Source organism: Spermophilus citellus (genome assembly GCF_964194105.1).
Source record: "Spermophilus citellus genome assembly, chromosome: 10".
Classification (NCBI taxonomy): domain Eukaryota; kingdom Metazoa; phylum Chordata; class Mammalia; order Rodentia; family Sciuridae; genus Spermophilus; species Spermophilus citellus.
The window spans coordinates 33,658,868-33,679,785 of NC_138197.1; the positions used below are offsets into that span (position 1 = coordinate 33,658,868).

General features: G+C 41.2%; 1 protein-coding gene across 1 annotated transcript in view; it reads right to left on the reverse strand.

Moving 5' to 3' along the window:
* LOC308658004 (C-type lectin domain family 4 member A-like) overlaps positions 1-20,918 on the reverse strand; it is a 29,533-nt gene that overhangs the window by 7,045 nt on the left and 1,570 nt on the right. Inside the window, exons 3-4 of the mRNA XM_081310378.1 lie at positions 3,796-3,912; positions 304-414 (exon numbers count right to left, since the gene is read on the reverse strand). Of these exons, the coding sequence (XP_081166504.1) occupies positions 304-414; positions 3,796-3,912 (228 nt within the window). The remainder of the gene's footprint in view (positions 1-303; positions 415-3,795; positions 3,913-20,918) is intronic.

Sequence of the window (20,918 nt, forward strand, 5' to 3'; positions counted from 1 at the left end):
ACATACAAACAAAGATGTTGTGTCTGCCAAAAAATAAAAAATAAAAATAAAAAAATATTAAAATTCTCTCTCTCTCTCTCTCTCTCTCTCTCTCTCTCTCTCTCTCTCTTTCTCTCTCTCTCCCCCCTCACTCTCTCTCTAAAAAAAAAGAATGATAGATTCTATGAAATTGTACACTTGTAGATTAGAAATGACACTGAGACTCCACTTCTTAGTGCGTTCTACCTGGAAATCATAAATACTGATTTGGGGAATCTTACATACTACAGTCAGCAACTTAATTCTAGGCAAATAAAGTTTTACCTTCCATGGTTAAATTTATTCTTACACACTCCAGATTTGTATGAATCATTTCTTTGATAAATCTTTTATAATTTTTGTCTTCAAACAGCTGAGAATTTTTTTGAAAGAAAGCTGGAAAATAGAACATAAACCAATCATTTTTCTGGTAGCATTAGGTCATTGCTCTTTACATTGCTTTCTTGCATTCTATGGACAAAATCTACACATGTCCAATTACCCAACTGGACAAAGCCTAACAGAAAAAGTTTCCCCATAACCCCTCAGTCAATGGAATCCTAATCCTACTGCTTTGGAAATATTAGGTATCTCCAGGAATTGCTAAAAGATGAGGAGTTGAAAGAAGACATGAAAGTTCCATAATAATGGGATCTGAAGGATGTTATCCATAGTCTCCTTCCAGAGTTAACCCAAGATGCAAACAAAGGCTAAATTTTGTGGGATGGGAGTGGAAGTTATTTAAGGAAGTAAACAACCTGGGACTTTGAGGGAAGGAAGAATTTGCTAATTTTAACAATTTCTGGGTGATCTTAAAGAACAGAAAAAAATGTTTTCCAAAATCCCAAAGATTGATCAAGAGGACATTGTTCTTCATCTCTTTTGTGTGTCTCTCCCAATTTAGAACTCACCCCCACCTCTAGAAATTGAATTTCCTGGGCGGCAATGGTATCTCAGTATCACAGCACTTGCCTAGAATATGCAAGGCCCTGGGTTAATAAACACTACTGCTAGAAATTAAATTTCCTATTTCCCTTTAACCTCCTATTTGTTCCTTGATCCACTTCATTCGGGCTATGGCTTCCATCATTTCATTAAACCATGCATAAAATGGATCATCAGTAATTTGCTAGGACCATTTATTAGTCATTTTCTAATGGCCTCTTGCAATCATTCACCCAAGTCTTCCTCCTTAGCTCTTGATACAGTGTTCCCTCCTGTTCCTGCCTCACCTTCCTTACTGCTGCTTCTTATCCTCTTCCATCAGCTCTCTTCCTCCAATCACCATGTTAAAAATGTAGTATTTCCAAGAGTTCTATCCTAATCCCTATTTCTAGTTTAAAGTTCTCTTCTGGAGTGATACCATATATCCCCATGCTGGAACTTGCTATCTTTATGTAAATGACTTCCAAAATTCTAGACCTCTCTCCTGAAATCCAGACAAATATGCCTCCTACTGGACATGTATATTGCGGGTAAACACATTGTGCCCAAAATGTAAATAATCATCTCTCAAAATAAACCCACTATTCATACTATACTGCCCACGTCTTTAAACAACTTCTTCACAGCTGAGTTTACAAAGTCAGAATATTATATTCACACTTAACTTCTCTGGGTCTTTTAATCCCCAATAGTCATCAATTCTTGGCCTCCTTGATTATATCTGTTTACTCTTCAAAGTTACCTGTCTTCTCTTTCTTCACTAACACTATCCTTAAATGAGGCTCTCAATGTTTTCCAATGGGAGGATGAATTAGCATCTATTTGGTGCACTATAATTATACATAATAATAGGATGCACTGTTACATAGTCATACATGCACATAACATTGTTTGGTCATTTTCATTCCCCAGTATGTCCCCAATCCCTTCCTTCTTCTGTCACCCTGGTCTCCTGCCTCTATTCTACTACTTTTCCCTCAATTTTCATGAGATCTGACCCCTTTTCCTCTTTTTGTTCCCAAATTATCATATATGACAGAAGACACACAACCAATGACATTCTCAGTCTGGTTTATCTCACTTAACACAATGCTGTCTACTTCTATTCATTTTCTAAAAAATAACACTTCTCTTACCTTCACCTTTGTCCTCCTAAATCCATTTCCACACCTCAGTAAAAGCATGCCTCCTTAAGTCAAATTTGATTATGTCAAATCCTGCCCAAAATTCTGCAATGGCTCCACATCACTGACACACTGCAAAACTGGCCTCTGTTCCACCCTTCTTATATTTACACCCCTTTTCAATCAAGAAGTAGGGTCTCTTTCTTCACCAATAGAATATGAACTGCCTTTAAGACTCCATTTGGCCAATAGAATGTGCAAAAGCTACCAGGATAGTTCCAAATTCAAACTTTAACGTGCCTTGTTTCTTTTCACCCTCTGTCATGGAAATCTGAAAGTGGCTCATCCAAAATATCAGTGTCTGTGAAGTCAAATAAGACTAGCCATATAAATGCTATTAAGAAAATACAGATGTGTTCTCACACATCATCTAATAGAACTGATGTTCCATAGATTTCATTCTGTAGAACAAACCCACGCTATCCTGATGAATAATAAGAGAAATGTGGTAAAGTTTCTCCTTTCTTTCCAGCTCACATGGTCTGCTTCAGAATCCAAGTTGCCTGTGATTGGTCCCCAACATCATATGCATGAGTGAGTTCAGCTAAGACCAAAGGAAACTCCCAACTGAGACCAGTCTAAATTGCCAAGCCACAGATTCATGAGCTAAATAAATAGCTATTTCAATTCACTGTTTTAGGCTTGTTTATTCAGTAGCATAGGATATCTTATCATATAACCTTTAGGGAAAAAATCAAATTTTTTTATAATAGTATATGACCTTCTTCATGATCTTAATTCAGTCTGCCACCTACAACTTCATTTCAAAGTTTTTCACATCACACTATATTTTCCAAATCAGGCATGTTTATATTTCCCCAAAATTCTTCCATGTTATAATGACATACATAAAATATATCTATGTCATTTGGTAGTAACAGGGGTAGATGTCTCCTCCTTCAGGAAACCTATCTCAACTTCCTGTGCTCACTTCTTACCTGCACAATACTTCCCATCTCATGTTGTAAATCCTGATTATTTTGACTATTCTATTAATATCTTGAGACCAGTGGCTGTGCTATTTCTGGGTTCTTTAACATGGTGCCTATCAAACAATATGTATAGCCATTGTAACTTACCAAATGTCCAAATTAATAAATCAAATATCTACCTAAATATATGCTAAGTTTTGTGACTTTAGAAAGCTTGATAAACTTTGAAATATAACATATGCATAAATCCATATATTCCAGAGATCTCAGAATGGGACAGACAGAAATTATTAGAAGTAAATTCCCTGGGGAACTCTTCCTGGAACATTTCTTCCATCCCCTTGATGTCCACCTGCTCATCCAAAAATATAAGTGTCTGTGAAGTCAAATAACACTAGCCTATAAATGCTATTAAGGAAATATAGATGTGTCCTCACAAAGAATCTAATATAAAACTGATGACCCATAGATTTTATTATGTAACATCAACCCATACACACAAATCTACTCTTCAAATTCTCTTAGTGAACATAAACTCCATGATTTTTGCAAAAGCAAAAATTCTTAATAAATTCTCAGAAACTCTAACCCACGTCCCCTCACTAATAGAAAATTTATTTTTCAAATGCCTGGATCATTGTGAAATGTCAGTTTCTAATGAATGAAACTATTCATGAAAGGCAGGCATTGCTAACTGACTTAGTTGGCATACTTACTGATAAAAGAGGCAGACAGTAAGATTTCCTTCAGCAGGAAAAGTATCAGCAACAAGGCAAGAAGCAACTTGGAAAAAACAAAATGACTCTGGTGAGGAATGGTATTTTCCCTGGGATCTGAAGGAAAAAACAAATTAGATTCATCAGTAATTAATTCTATTTTTATTTCCAGTTCCTCCTCTATGAGTTGGTTTTTTCTCAATGTGACCAAAATATCTGAAAAGAACAATTTAGAGTAGAAAAAGGTTACTTTGGGTTCATGGCTTCAGAAGTTATTTTGGGTTCATGGTTTCAGTCCATGGTCAATCTTCTCCATTGCTCTGGGCCTGAGAAGAGCAGAACATCATAGAAGAAAGGTGTAGTGGAGGAATGTGTTCAGCTCAAGATAGCCAGGAAGCAGAAAGAGCAACTAAGGAGCCAGAGAAAAAATATAATCCACTAAGGATTGATGTTGATCAAATTATATTGTCATATCATGTACATGTATGAATATGTAACAGTGAATCCCACTAGTGTATATAATTATAATGCACCCATTAAAATATGTTAATAGGATTTCAGACGGGGAAGGAAGCGGTACAGTCCCATCTCCCACAAGGGACACTCCACTAAGGAAATCAGCGGCCACCATCTTGGAGAGCTGAAGTATCCACTGCCACTCTCCGACAGATTGCAACAACAAAACAGGTGTGTGTCACTCAGCTCAGCCCCCATACATAGGGGGATTTCGCATAAAATCTCTCCTAGACTTTCCGGGGGAGGGAGTATCAGAGTGAGCCTGCATAAAGACTAAGGGAAAACTAGAGGCACCTGACCTTCAACCCCCCCTCCCATCAGCAGCCAAAACAAACCCTGTCTAGCCAGCGCTGGGGGAGGGGCAAGCAGAAAAAATCAAAACCATAGAGTGCCGGGGATCCCAAAAGCCAACTGTGTGACCCCTGAGATCCAGGCTGTCTGATTCGTGCGGCCTGCCCCGCGGCTACAGAAGGCGTGGCACCGCAGAGAAGGGATTAACTAGCAAGCAGCAAGATAAGTGGCTGCGACACGGTGGAATCCCGCCAGCCAAGCCCGCACTGACCCCCGGGCTGAGTTCGGGATTTCAGACGGGGAAGGAAGCGGTACAGTTCTATCCCCGACAAGGGAAACAAAACAATAGAGTGCCGGGGTTCCCAATAGCCACCCTCCACACCCAAAAAACGGCAGGCCCAGAGTACAGTTTGAACTGCCGGGAACCATCACTCAGGGGAAATCTGGTCTAGCAGGAGAAACCAAGACTAGCAGGAGAAACCAGGGGACTAGAGGCAAGGCCCTCGTGACTGGGCAGCTGGAAACTGCAGGCCCGCCAGCGACAGTTCACCCACTGCCCGCGTAACTGGGCGGTAGGAGAACGCCCGCCCGCTGGCAACTGATCACCTGCCCGCAGCCTGTGATACTGGGCGGCTGGAGACCGCCCGCCTGCCGCGCCTGGGAGCTGAAACCAAACAGAGACAGTCCAGTCACACACCCCCATTAGGACACCCAGGCAAGGAGACTGGGGCCCGTCATAGCACAGTAGTGTCCTCACTGGAGCTCGGACGTCGGAATTCCTTCCCAGCGGAATCCACGTTAGCAGGCATAGTTTAACAACACAAAGGAGAGACATCAGAGTAATACAGAAACAAAACAAATCTATAGAAGAGAGCAGAAACACGACAATCAAATAGAGCTGGAAAGTAACGTAGACAACATGAGAAAACAAGGGAAAAAAGGATTACAAACAATGCAAGACAACTCAATTCTACAGGAGGACATAGAAACATCAGAAGCAGGGATAGGGAAAGAACTCAAGGCATACCTAACTCGAATGGAAAGGAATATTAGAGAAGACATGAGACAGCAAGTCCAAGCAATAAAAGTATATTTTGAAAATGAATTAAACAAACAAATTCAAATGGCAAAGAACGAGCTCTACCAGGAGATAGAGATCTTAAAAAAAATCAAACAATAATCCTAGAATTGCAGGAAACTATAAACCAAATTAAAAACTCAAACGAGAATATTACAAATAGACTTGATCAAGTAGAAGTCAGAACATCAGATAATGAAGACAAGTTTTATCAACTTGAAAAGAGTATAGTCAACACAGAAAAGATGCTTAAATCCCACGAGCAATCTATTCAAGAGATATGGGATGTCATAAAAAAACCAAATTTGAGAGTCATCGGGATAGAAGAAGGCACAGAGATTCAAACCAAAGGAATGGACAGCATATTAAATGAAATAATTCTAGAAAACTTCCCAGAGATGAAAGATGGAATGGATTGCCAAATCCTGGAAGCCTACAGGACCCCAAACATTCAAAACCATAATAGACCAACTCCAAGACATATAATTATGAAGATAGCCAACGTACAGAACAAGGAGAGAATATTAAAAGCTACGAGAGAAAAGAGGCAGATTACATTCAGGGGTAAATCAATTAGGTTAACGACCGATTTCTCATCACAGACTTTGAAAGCGAGAAGATCCTGGAACAATGTATTTCAAACACTGAAAAATAATGGATTCCAACCAAGAATACTGTATCCAGCAAAATTGAGCTTCAAATTTGACAATGAAATTAAAATCTTTCACGATAAACAAAAGCTAAAAGAATTCGCAGCAAGAAAACCAGCTCTGCAAAGCATTTTGAGCAAAACACTACAAGAAGAGGAATTGAAAAATAGTGCCCAAAACTAACAGCAGGAGGTATCTCAGTAAAGGGGGAGGAAAATAACCAAAAAGTAAAACTAGCCAAACTAAAATAAATAAATAAAGAAGCATGACTGGAAGTACAAATCATATCTCAATTGTAACCTTAAATGTTAATGGCCTAAACTCACCAATCAAGAGACATAGGCTAGTAACCTGGATCAAAAAAACAAATCCAACAATATGCTGCCTTCAGGAGACTCATATTATAGGAAAAGACATACACAGGCTGAAGGTAAAAGGTTGGGAAAAATCATACCACTCACATGGCCCTCGGAAGCAAGCAGGAGTGGCCATACTCATATCGAATAAAATCAACCTCAAACCTAAGTTAATCAAGAAGGATAAAGAAGGACACTATATACTGTTAAAAGGAACCATCCACCAACAAGACATAACAATCATCAATTTGTATGCACCAAACAATGGAGCTGCAACGTTCATAAAACAAACTCTCCTCAAGTTCAAGAGTCAAATGGACCACAACACAATAATTATGGGTGACTTCAACACACCGCTCTCGCCATTAGACAGATCCTCTAGACAAAAACTGAATAAAGAAACTATAGAACTCAACAGCACAATCAATAACCTAGACTTAACTGACATATATAGAATATATCAACCACCATCAAGTAGATACACGGTCTTCTCAGCAGCACATGGATCCTACTCAAAGATAGACCATTTATTATGCCATAAGGCAACTCTTAGTAAATATAAAGGCGTGGAGATAATACCATGCACCATATCTGATCATAATGGAATGAAATTGGAAATCAATGATAAAAGAAGGAAGGAAAAATCCTACATCACATGGAAAATGAACAATATGTTATTGAATGATCAATGGGTTATAGAAGACATAAAGGAGGAGATGAAAAAATTCTTAGAGTCAAATGATAATACAGACACAACATATCGGAATCTATGGGACACAATGAAAGCAGTTTTAAGAGGGAAATTCATTTCTTGGAGTTCTTTCCTCAAAACAAGAAAAAACCAACAAATAAATGAACTCACACAATACCTCAAAAACCTAGAAAAGGAAGAGCAAAACAACAGCAAATGTAGTAGAAGACAAGAAATAAGTAAAATTAGAGCAGAAATCAACGAAATTGCAACAAAAGAAACCATTGAAAAAATTAATAAAACTAAAAGTTGGTTCTTTGAAAAAATAAATAAGATAGACAAGCCCTTAGCCATGCTAACAAAAAGAAGAAGAGAGAGAACTCAAATTACTAACATACGGGATGAAAAAGGCAATATCACAACAGACACTACAGAAATACAGAAGATAATTAGAAAGTATTTTGAAACCCTATATTCCAATAAAATAGAAGATAGTGAAGATATCGATAAATTTCTTAAGGCATATGATTTGCCCAGATTGAGACAGGAAGACACACACAATTTAAACAGACCAATAACAAAGGAAGAAATAGAAGAAGCCATCAAAAGACTACCAACCAAGAAAAGCCCTGGACTGGATGGTATACAGCGGAGTTCTACAAAACCTTCAAAGAAGAATTAATACCAATACTTTTCAAGCTATTTCAAGAAATAGAAAAAGAAGGAGCTCTTCCAAATTCATTCTATGAGGCCAACATCACTTTGATCCCAAAACCAGACAAAGATACTTCAAGGAAAGAAAACTACAGACCAATATCTCTAATGAACTTGGATGCAAAAATTCTCAATAAAATTCTGGCGAATCGAATACAAAAACATATCAGAAAACTTGTGCACCATGATCAAGTAGGATTCATTCCTGGGATGCAACGCTGGTTCAATATACGGAAATCAATAAATGCTATTCACCACATCAATAGACTTAAAGACAAGAACCATATGATCATCTCAATGGATGCAGAAACAGCATTTGACAAAGTACAGCATCCCTTTATGTTCAAAACACTAGAAAAACTAGGGATAACAGGAACTTACCTCAACATTGTAAAAGCTATATATGCTAAACCTCAGGCTAGCATCATCCTAAATGGAGAAAAACTGAAGGCATTCCCTCTAAAATCTGGAACAAGACAGGGATGCCCTCTATCACCACTTCTATTCAATTTAGTTCTCAATGTACTAGCCAGAGCAATTAGACAGACAAAAGAAATTAAAGGCATAAAAATAGGAAAAGAAGACATTAAATTATCGCTATTTGCCGATGACATGATAATATACTTAACAGACCCAAAAGGGTCTACAAAGAAGCTGCTAGAGTTAATAAATGAATTCAGCAAAGTGGCAGGTTATAAAATCAACATGCATAAATCAAAGGCATTCCTGTATATCAGCAACAAAACCTCTGAAATGGAAATAAGGAAAACCACTCCATTCACAATATCCGCAAAGAAAATAAGATACTTGGGAATCAACCTAACAAAAGAGGTGAAAGATTTATACAATGAAAACTACAGAACCCTAAAGAGAGAGATAGAAGAAGATCTCAGAAGATGGAAAAATGTACCCTGTTCATGGATAGGCAGAACTAACATCATCAAAATGGCGATATTACCCAAAGTTCTCTACAGGTTTAATGCGATGCCAATCAAATTCCCAATGGCATTTCTTGTAGAAATAGACAAAGCAATCATGAAATTCATATGGAAAAACAAAAGACCCAGAATAGCAAAAGCAATTCTAAGCAGGAAGTGTGAATCTGGAGGTATAGCGATACCAGAGGTCAAACTGTACTACAAAGCAATAGTAACAAAAACAGCATGGTACTGGTACCAAAACAGGCAGGTGGACCAATGGTACAGAATAGAGGACACAGAGACTAATCCACAAAATTACAACTATCTTATACTTGATAAAGGGGCTAAAAGCATGCAATGGAGGAAGGATAGCATCTTCAACAAATGGTGCTGGGAAAATTGGAAATCCATATGCAACAAAATGAAATTGAATCCCTTTCTCTCGCCATCCACAAAAATTAACTCAAAATGGATCAGGGAGCTAGATATCAAATCAGAGACACTGCGTCTGATAGAAGAAAAAGTTGGCTACGATCTACATATTGTGGGGTTGGGCTCCAAATTCCTTAATAAGACACCCATAGCCCAAGAGTTAATAACAAGAATAAACAAATGGGACTTACTTAAACTAAAAAGTTTTTTTCTCGGCAAGAGAAACAATAAAAGAGGTAAACAGAGAGCCTACATCCTGGGAACAAATTATTACCCCCCACACCTCAGATAGAGCCCTAATATCCAGAATGTAGAAAGAACTCAAAAAATTAAACAATAAGATAACAAATAACCCAATCAACAAATGGGCCAAGGACCTGAACAGACACTTCTCAGAGGAGGACATACAATCAATCAACAAGTACATGAAAAAATGCTCACCATCTCTAGCAATCAGAGAAAAGCAAATCAAAACCACCCTAAGATACCATCTCACTCCAGTAAGATTGGCAGCCATTATGAAGTCAAACAACAATACGTGTTGGCGGGGATGTGGGGAAAAGGGTACACTTGTACACTGCTGGTGGGGCTGCAAAATGGTGAGGCCAATTTGGATAGCAGTATGGAGATTCCTGGGAAAGCTGGGAATGGATCCACCATTTGAACCAGCTATCGCACTTCTCGGACTATTCCCTGAGGACCTTAAAAGAGCGCACTATAGGGATACGGCTGCATCAATGATTATAGCGGCACAATTCACAATAGCTAGACTGTGGAACCAACCTAGATGCCCCTCAATAGATGAATGGATAAAAAAAATGTGGCATCTATACACAATGGAGTATTATGCAGCACTAAGAAATGACAAAATCACAGAATTTGCAGGGAAATGGATGGCATTAGAGCAGATTATGCTAAGCAAAGCTAGCCAAGCCCTAAAAAACAAATGCCAAATGTCTGCTTTGATATAAAGAGAGCAACTAAGAACAGAGCAGGAAGGAAGAGCATGAGGAAAAGACTACAATAAACAAAGACGAATGGGGGGAGAGAAAGGGAGAGAGAAGGGAAAGCATATGGAAATGGTAGGAGACCTTCAAGGATACATAAAATTATAAGAGGTTATGAGGGGCAAGGGGGAGGGAAAATAAAGGGAGAGAATTGAACAACAGCAGAGGAGGTAGAGAGGGAAGATGGGAGGGGAGAGGAGGGGAGGGGGGATAGTAGGGGATAGGAAAGGTAGCAGAATACAACAGTCACTAATATGGCATTATGTAAAAATGTGAATATGTAACAGATGTGATTCTGCAATCTGTATTTGGGGTGAAAATGGGAGTTAAAAACCCAATTTGAGTCAAATGTATGAAAGATGATATATCATGAGCTATGTAATGTTTTAAATAATCAAAAATAAATAAATAAAAAATAAATAAAATATGTTAATAAAAAGTGTTTAATTAAAGGGCATGCCTCAGTGACCAAATTACTTCAGCCACATCACACCTGATTACCAAACAGTAATTCATTCTAATTATTAATCCACCAATATATTAATTAATCCACTGATTTGTTTATGGTTCTCATAACTATTTTATCTACAACTGTTCCTGAATTGCCACATAAGCTTTTCAGAGCACATCTCATATTCACAATATAACATTCTGCCCCTGGTCCCCAAACCTTCATGTCTGTCTCACAATGGAAAAACCATTTAGTCCATCTCCAAAAGTCTCCATTGTTTTCAAAGTTCCCCCATTTCCCAATAGACCAAGTCCAAAGTCTCCTCTGAGACTCAAGACAAACTGTGTTGTGAGCCTCTGTAAAAATCAAAAGTAAGTTATGTTAAGGGGTGGCTAATGGAACAGAGCACTGGACAACCCAAGTGCAAGAAAGAACAAACAATCAGACACCGTCAGACAAGCAATGATGGTGCCTCATAACCACCTGTCAATCAGTGGGGTCTCCTGACCAATCCTGGAAGGACATGGATCTCAGCAAGATCTCATGACCAATCCTAGGAGAACAAGGGACACTAAAAATCTCCCTTTCCTGTTCCAATCCCTCCCTTCTTGCCCTAAGCCCAATAAAATTACAATCTGGCTGAGCCTGGGCACTATTCTCCTGGACCCTCTCTGATGGACTGGAGGGTCTCTCCCAGGAGCAAATCTCAATAAAGTTTTGTTCAGCTGCTTTAAATCTGCCTCCTTTTGATCACTGTTGCCTGACCTCACATCTGGTGCCAAAACCTCGGAGGGATTTTCAGCCCTCCCCATAGGGAGGGCCCTCTTCAATGCATAGGGGTTGAGGTCCACCCTCTCCTTCAAATTAACCAGGAAATTTCTAAGCAGCTCTTTTTTTCCTCTCCTTTCATCCAGGCCAACAGAAATGGGGTAAATTCCCTCATTTCTCCTGATCTTCCAGCCCCTCTCAGTCCTGGGTGAGGGGGGGTCTAGCTGTAAGTCATGCACATGCCATAGACCCCCACCTGTTCTGCTGAAGGCCCTGGGAACTGTGGAGATGTCCCCAGTCCTTGTGTGAGCCATCCTGATCCATTTGTGCCCCAGGAGGTTGCAGGAACACCTCAACCCCTACCCAGCCCTTATCTGTTTCTCAGGTGAGGGCAATAAGAATTTAGGACACCCTTTTTGCTCCCACCCACCCCTGAGGGTGCCAGAAGATCAGAGGAAATGCCAAGTCCTCCTTAGACTCCAAAACTCCTTTGGGTTGTCTATATTCCAATTTTGCCAAATTAGGATTCACTCAAGACCTGTGCTGTAAGCACCTGGTCTTTCACTCCACTATGATCTGGCCCCAGTTTGACTTAGACAATGGGTCAAAATGGTGCCCAGAAGGAACTTTTGATTTTCAAATCCTCACTGATTTGGTCAATTTCTGTTAACAGACAGGGAAGTCCCTTACGTTCAGGCTTTTTGAGATTTGCTCCCATCCCACCCTCTTCTCTACCTGTTCTACTGCTCAAGTCTTCCTTGCTAGGGAAAATCACAAACCCCTTTCCTATTGTTCTTCTCCATCTCCTTCCTCATTCTCAGATGCATCCAAACTGCTCTCAGGGCCACCTTCCTGTCTTCCCCCTCCCTACCCAGGTCAATCCTCTCCCTCCTCCCCTCTCACAGTGGCACCCTCCTGTCCTCCAACTACCACAGCTCCTCCTCCCCTGCTCCAGAACCCTCCCCCTCCATTCCTCTCCCCTCCTCTCTCTCCTTTTCTCCTACAGTCATGATTCCTCTGCCCCCTCTTCTACTGATACAACCCTTCCCCCTCCCGCTCAATGGATCTCTCCACCCACTCACTCCTCTCTTCTCCTGTCAGTGCCCACACCTGGTCCCACCAGGCCCTCTTACCAGCTAACCCAAAGCTTCTTTGTCCTCTCAGGAAGTGGCTGGCATCAAAGCATTGACAAGTACATTTCCCATTCTCACTTCAGGATCTTTTTTTTAAATTTATTTTTATTTCTTACATACATGACAATAGTGGAATGCATTACAGTCATAATTATCCATTCACAGCACAATTTTTCATAACTCTGTATATAAAGTATGTTCACACCTAATTATACCATTTTACATGAGCTTTATTTTTTTGCATTACAATTCTTAATTCACCTTTTATACCACAATGTATCATATCTCTGTATATAAGGTATGTTGACACCAAATTCACATCTTCATACATGTATTTTGTATAATGATGAGGGTCTCCTTCCACCATCCATGCTATTCCCCTTCTCCCTCCCTTTCCCTCCCACCCCTATTCCCTATATAGTGGTAATCTCCCATGCTCTCCCTCCCTACCCCATTTTGAGTCACCCCCCTTATATCAGAAAAGACATTTGGCATTTCTTTTTGGGGATTGGCTAACTTCATTTAGCATAATCTGCTTTAATGCCATCCATTTCCCTGAAAATGTCATGATCTTATTCTTTTTATATTGCTGAGTAATATTCCATTGTGTATAAATGCCACATTTTTTTACCCATTCATCCACTGAAGGACATCTGGTTTGGCTTCACAGTTTAGCTATTGTGAATTGTGCTTCTATAAACATTGATGTGACTGTGTCCCTGTAGTATGCTATTTTTAGGTTCTTTGGGTATAGTCTGAGAAGAGGAATAGCTGGGTCAAATGGTGGTTCCATTCCCAGCTTTCCAAGGAATCTCCAAACTGCTTTCCAAATTGGCTACACCAATTTGCAGTCCTACCAGCAGTGTATGAGTATACCTTTTTCCTCCACATCCTCACCAGCGCTTGTTGTTTGTCTTCATACTGGCTGCCATTCTTAGTGGAGTGAGATGGTATCTTAGAGTAGTTTTAATTCGCATTTCTCTGATTGCTAGAGATGATGAGCATTTTTTTGTATATTTGTTGATTGATTGTATATCCTCTTCTGAGAAGTGTCTGTTCAGGTCCTTGGCCCATTTATTGATTGGATGATTTGATTTGTTGGTGCTTATCTTGTTGAACTCTTAGTATACCCTAGAGATTAGAGCTTTATCTGATGTCTGAGGGGTAAAAATTTGTTCCCAGGATGTAGGCTCCCTATTTACCTCACATATTATTTATTTTGCTGAGAAAAAAAACTTTTTAGTTTGCATTCCTTCCACTTGTTGATTCTTGGTTTTAATTCTTGCACTATAGGCATCTGATTAAGGAAATTGGGGCCTAGCCCCATGTAATGGAGATGGGCCTACTTTTTCTTCCATTAGATGCAAAGTCTCTGGTTTAATTCCTAGATCCTTGATCCATGTTCAGTTAACTTTTGTGCATGGTGAGAGATGGGGATTTAATTTCATTTTGTTGCATATGGATTTCCAGTTTTCCCATCACCATTTGTTGAAGATGCTATCCTTTCTCCAGTGTATGCTTTTGGCACCTTTATCTAATATAAGGTAGTTGTAATTTTTGGGGTTAGTTTCTGTGTCCTCTATTCTGTACCATTGGTCTACCAGCCTGTTTTGGTGCCAGTACCATGCTGTTTTTGTTACTACTGCTCTGTAGTATAGTTTATCACTTCAGGATCTTTACCAGATTGAAATGCACCTTGGATCCTTCTCTGCTGACTCTTCTACTTATATTAAAGAATTTTGATACTGCTCTCAGGCTAACAATCTTACCTGGCATGACATCTATGTTGTTCTCTCCTCAACCCTTAAGGAGGATGGGTAAACCCGCATCCAGCAGTCTGCACATAATCACGCTGATCAAATGCATCTAACACATATAACTCTCCACTCAGGTGAAGCAACCATTTCCCAAACCAAACCCAACTGGGACTACCAAGATATCCTACAAGATCATCATCACTGCACTCACATGGTCCAATATCTTACAGCAGGCATGCAGACAGTTTCCAATAAGGTAGCTAACTTTGATAAGCTAAGAGAAATCATGCAGGATCCAGATGAGAATCCAGCCTTATTTCTCAACCCCCTTACAGAGGCCCTCACCAAATATTCTAAGCTGGATCATGAGTCTCCCTCTGGGGCTACAATGTTAGTAACCCATTTCATTACTCAATCAGCCCCTGATATTTAAAAAAAAAAAAAAAAAAAAAAAAAAAAAAAAAAAAAGCTCAAAGGAGCTAAGGAGGGCTCTAAGACCCTTATCTGAGATCTGGTGAAAATGGCCTTTAAAGTCGATAATACCCAGGAGGAATCAGCTGAACTAGCCAGGAAGGCTCAATTACACAAAAAGGTGACACTCCAAACCCAGGCCTTGGCAGCAGCCCTGAGGCCTATGGCTCCAGCAAAATCTTCATGGGGGAACCAGCATTGCTTTCCACCAGGGGCTTGCTTCAAATGTGGATGCAAAGGTCACTGGGCCTGCCAATGTCCAAACACATGGCCCCCTCTCCAGGCTGTGCCCCACCTGTAAGCAGACAGGATATTGGAAGAGTGACTGCCCCATGGCTGGCCCTTCATCTGTGCCTCCACACCAGGGTATGACCAGCCAGGAGGTCCCATCTCTTTGATACTGGGGTTTGTAGAAGTCTAAAGAAGCCCAGACTAGAGGACACCCATTACCCTCACAAAGCCCAGGGTAACACTCCAGATAGCCAGTAAGTTTATAACCTTCCCTGTGTGCATGAAGGCTACATATTCTGTCTTACTTGCCCACTCTGGGCCTCTGTTTCCTCCCCAGGTCTCAGTTATGGGGATTGATGGAAAACCCTCCCTACCAAATGAAACTGCTAAGCTAGCCTTGTGCCCTGGAGGGACACTCTTACACACACTATTTTATGGTCATTTCATCCTGTCCAGTTCCTCTCCTAAGCAGAGATGTTCCCCAATTATTAGGAGCCACCCTCTAATAATAACCCAAGAATACTACCATCCATCTTCTTCTACCTCTAATTCTTACTCTCTCTAATAACCTGACAGTACCTAGCGTGCCATTGCCCCCTAACCTAGTTGATCTGGGACACCTCCAAGCTGGTCATAGCTTCCCACTACAAGCAAGTCCATATCCAACTGAAACCTCAAACTAAATTTCCTTTACATCCCAAGTTTCCAATCTCCAAAACCCACAGGGAGAGGCTTAAACCCTAACTGCTTGTGACTTGGAGGATGGCACTCTCTGACAGTATGTGGATGACCTTCTCTTATGCAGTTCATCCCTCAAGACTTCTCAAACTCACACTGCTCAGCTCCTCAATTTCCTGGGGTCCTGAGGATATCAGGTCTCTCCAGCCAAAGCCCAGCCTACTCTTCAGTGACCTATTTAGGTATACTCCTCACTCCAACCTCTAGAAGCCTGAAAACAGACAGAATTCAAGCTCTCCGTGACCTACAGCCACCCAAAAAAGCAGACTACATCCTCTCCTTCCTGGGTCAGGCTGGCTTTTTCAGGCATTGGGTCCCCAACTTTGCACATCAGGTCAAGCCCTTATACCAGGCAGCTAAGAACACCTCCGCATGAGCCTCTCACCTCCCCTAACCTAGTAGCCAACTCACTTTACAAGCTCAGGGATACTCTCACATCTTCTCCCCCTTTATCTCTTATTAACCTTAATCATCCTTTCCACCTCTTTATGGATGAAAGACAGGGTGTCACCACAGGCCTCCTCACTCAACCAACTGGACCCTCCTATAAGCCGGTGGCATACCTGTCCAAGCAGCTTGACTCTATGGTTTGTGGATGACTCTGAGCATGAGCAGTAGCAGCAGAAATAACTAAGAAAGCCCTAAAACTTACCTTGTTCCAACCAATAACTGTATTCCCCACCCATTGACTACAGGACCTCTTAAATCAAAATCTCTTCCCCTTCTGAGCCCTTCATGAATTCAAAAATTCCATCTTCTTTTTATAGAAAACTCCACCATTACCCTCTGTTCTTCTTCTTCCCTCAATCCTGCCACTCTCCTCCCACCATCCCCACCCTCTTTAAATGCTAAGCATTCCTTTCCTAAGGTGCTGGAGGACCTGTGATCACCCCACGAGGACCTCTTTGATTACGCACTTCCCTCAACTGACTTAACCATTTTTGTGGACGGAAGTTCTGTAATGAGTAGCTACAGATGATGTAAAAATGCATACACAATAGTCATCACTGCCTTAGTTCTAGAAGATGGCTGCCTCTGAAGGGACCACCTCCCAGAAGGCTGAACTTTTTGCACTTTTCAGAGTTATCACTCTTTCCAAACAGGTTAACATATACATGGATTCCAAATATGCTTTAGTAATTGCTCATTCATATTTGGCTATTTGGAAGGAATGTTGATTCTTGACCACATAGGGATCACCAGTGGTCAATGACAATCTGATTTCCAAACTCTTAGAGGCACTACAACTGCCATCATGAGTGGCCATTATACACTGCAGAGTACATCAAAATTCCTCTGACTCTATAGCTACAGGAAACAACAAAGCAGACTCCATAGCACAAGAACAAACGAAAAAATTCTCACCAGCCCCTATCCTATTTCTATCCACCACAATTAAACTTAACTATTCCCCACAAGAATGGAAGGACCTAATAATCCAAGGTGGCCATTACAGGGAGGATGGCCAGATCTTCCTGGGGAATCAAATTGCCCTCCCTAAGCAACAAGCTTACAGTTTATTGATGGACATTCATAACTCTCTTCAAATTGGCCCCAAATCCCTTTTCCAGTTTTTACAACTCCTCTTTTACTCCCCAGGAATGAGAACTACTCTCCAGAAGGCCCACTCCACTTGTTCTGTCTGCTCTACAGTGTCCCCACAAGGGGGCATCAAACCTAAACTCCCCACACATCAGATGAGGGGTCACCAGTCAGGCGAAGACTAACAAATTGACTTCACTCATATACCTAGGCACAAAAAGCTTGTCTACCTACTTACTTTGGTTGATACTTTTTCAGGTTGGATAGAAATCTTCTCTACCTCCAGGGAAACTGCTAATATTATCACCTCCATCCTCATCAAGTAGATCATCCCCGGTTCAGACTTCTCACCTCCATCCAGTCAGAAAATGGTCCAGCCTTCACTTCTCAGGTTGTTCAACTAGTCTCCAAAGGCCTCAACATCAATTGGAGGCTCCACATCCCCTACCATCCCCAATCTTCAGGTAAGGTTGAGAAAGTTAATGGCATTCTCAAGGATCATCTCACTAAACTTGCTATTGAACTCAGGCTTTCCTGGCCCAATTTCCTGCCATTAGACCTCACCCAAATTCAGGCAGCCCCTAGAGCCCCCTCAGGCTTTAGCCCCTTTGAGATACTCTATGGGCACCCTTCTTAATCAATAAATGCTTTCCAATCACTCTTTATCCCCTTGTGTTCTACCTGCCATATCTCACACTTCTACACAAACTCCTAAGGGAACATGCAGACCTGTGTCTTCCTGCACCATCCACTGCCTCAATCCCAGCACAACCACAAACCAAAGTGTACCCTCTTCAACCAGATGACACAATCTTACCCTGGGAACTGCATCCTCAATCATTGGAATCTTGCTAGACAAAACCCCATACAGTCATACTTACTACGCCAATGAAGCCAAGCTTTTGGGCCACTCCCCCTGGTGCCATGTCTCCCACCTTAAAAAGACACCTGTTCCAAATGTCCAGTCCTGGACTTCCACCATGCTGGGGCCCAACAAACTCAAGATTTCTCATCAACCCTCTTCTTCTTTTACTAATCATTAATCTCTCTCAAGTTCCTATCCCAACGCACAGATGGTGCTTCTACATCCAAGCGACATGGCACCAGGATGGCACCACTCACTCTCAGTATATGGGTCAAGGTGATTGCCTTTCCACTGGCTGCAACCACGGGTCACCCTTATCATTACTGGATTCAACCAAGCCACCTCATCCCACATAATGCTATATTTCATATCAGACCAAACTGAGAAATCTTGTAAGTGCTGGCCTAACACTTATGGTGGGTGCCCTTATAATTCATGCAAGACACGCTTTCTAGATAAGCCTTGTTATTAAAAAATGAGCACACACCAAATTAACTATTTGGAACCCATGGAAAATGAAATGAGCATCTTGGGTTCATGGTAAATTTTATTCTTGGAGTTTTGCCAAGCTCCCCTCAGCCTCTATCAGAATCTGAAGAACTTATGTACAAGTGTCCCCTCAAATTCACATAACCATCCAGGAGCAAGAGAAAGAACTCCAACACCAGCTGGATGCAGCTGCCCATCCTAAAGTTGACCCTTTTTCATGGGTTGCCGTAGTACATCAGAGCCTTCAGCTTCTCAATTTATGCAAATTTAATAACATTTCAGACTGTTTCCTCTGCACAGGTTTGGTTCATACTCCTTTAACTGTGATTCCCATTGATCTTCCTCTCAATACCTCAACCAAACCCCAAGAATCCCCTTCTCCAGCCTTTCAGGAAGTACCCCTTTTTCATAACTCTTCAGGGAATTTCTCTTGCTGCTACACTTCCTCTGGTTCAGTACCCTGTGACCAGAGCATTTGAAGCTCTTCCCCAACCTTTATTCTGATGGGGTTCTTTTTCTGGTGCTATGGTACCCTAACAAAAAATCTAAGTCTCAGCATGCCCTTCACTCTTTGTGTTCCTTCCACCTTGGTTCCTCAATTAACTCTGTACAGTGAAGCTGAATTAACATGGCTTGTTACCACCTCCCTTTCCAGAGCAAGACAAGCAGCCTTTCTACCAATAGAAGTTGGACTCTCCCTGGCCTCCTCACTTGCTGCCTCCAGACTGGGGGCGGGAGGACTTGGTTATGCAGCAACTGCTCAGAAGCTTGAACAACAACTTTGGGAAGAGTTAGAGGCATCGATCTCCGCACTCACTTCACTGAAAAGGCAAATAACATAGATTGCCCAAGTTTTGCTATACAACCATGGAGCCCTAGATCTCCTGACAGCAGACAAAGGAGGAACCTGTCTATTCCTGAAGGAAGAATGCTGTTACTATATCAATGAAACTGGATTGGTCAAAAAGAATGCCAACACCCTCCATCATTTGAGTGAAAAGCTTAAAAAGCAACAATCAAATGACCCTTGGCCAGGCTGCTATACTCAACCCTCATTATGGGGCTGACTCCCATTCTCACTCCTATATTAATAATTGAACTTCTATTAATTATTGCTCCCTGCCTACTCAGGTTCACTTGAAATCACATGGGTGAAATTGACAGAGTGACCTACAACCAGATACTCCTTCACCCCCACAGTAGCCTCCCTACCAAACCAACACTCAAGCCATCACTTTCCCCCAAGTACCCCTAGGAAGAAGTAAGTATTCAGATGGAATTCAGCACCCTATATCATCAAAAAGGCTGGGACATTAGGTCGGTTTGAGGTGGTTAAGAAAACAAAGCACCAAGCAAACTATGCACGTGAAAAAACAAACAATCAGGTGCTGACAGACAACCAGTAATGGTGCCTCATAACCACCTGTCAATCAGCGGCATTTCCTGACGAATCCTGGAAGGACATGGACCTCACCAAGATCCCCTGACCAACCACAGGAGGACAAGGGACTCTAAAAACCTCCCTTTCCTGTTCCAAGCCCTCCCTTCCTGCCCTAAGCCCAATAAAATTCTAATCCATCTAAGCCTGGGTACAATTCTCCTGGACCCACTCTGTTGGACTGGAGGGTCTCTCCCAGAAATAAAGCTCAATAAAGTCTTATTCAGCTGCTTTTAATCTGCCTCCTTTTGATCACTAATGCCTGATCTTACAAGTTGCATACTTCCAATATACAATGGCATAAAGTAAATGTTCCCATTCCAAAAAGGAGGAATAAGGATATAGAAGGAAAGGATGGAACCAAAACTCAGGCAGATATTAGTTTCTGAAACTTCATGTCCAGCATCTTGGTAACATTGTGGTGAGACATAATCTTCAGAGAGCTTCTGCATCCCCACCTAAATGACCTTGCTGGTTGTCATCCACATGGTCTCTTTCTTAGGCTGACTCCGTCTACAGCCAACAGCTTTCCTCAGCAGACATTTCACATTACTGGCATATCTCAATCCCTGGGATCTCCATTCC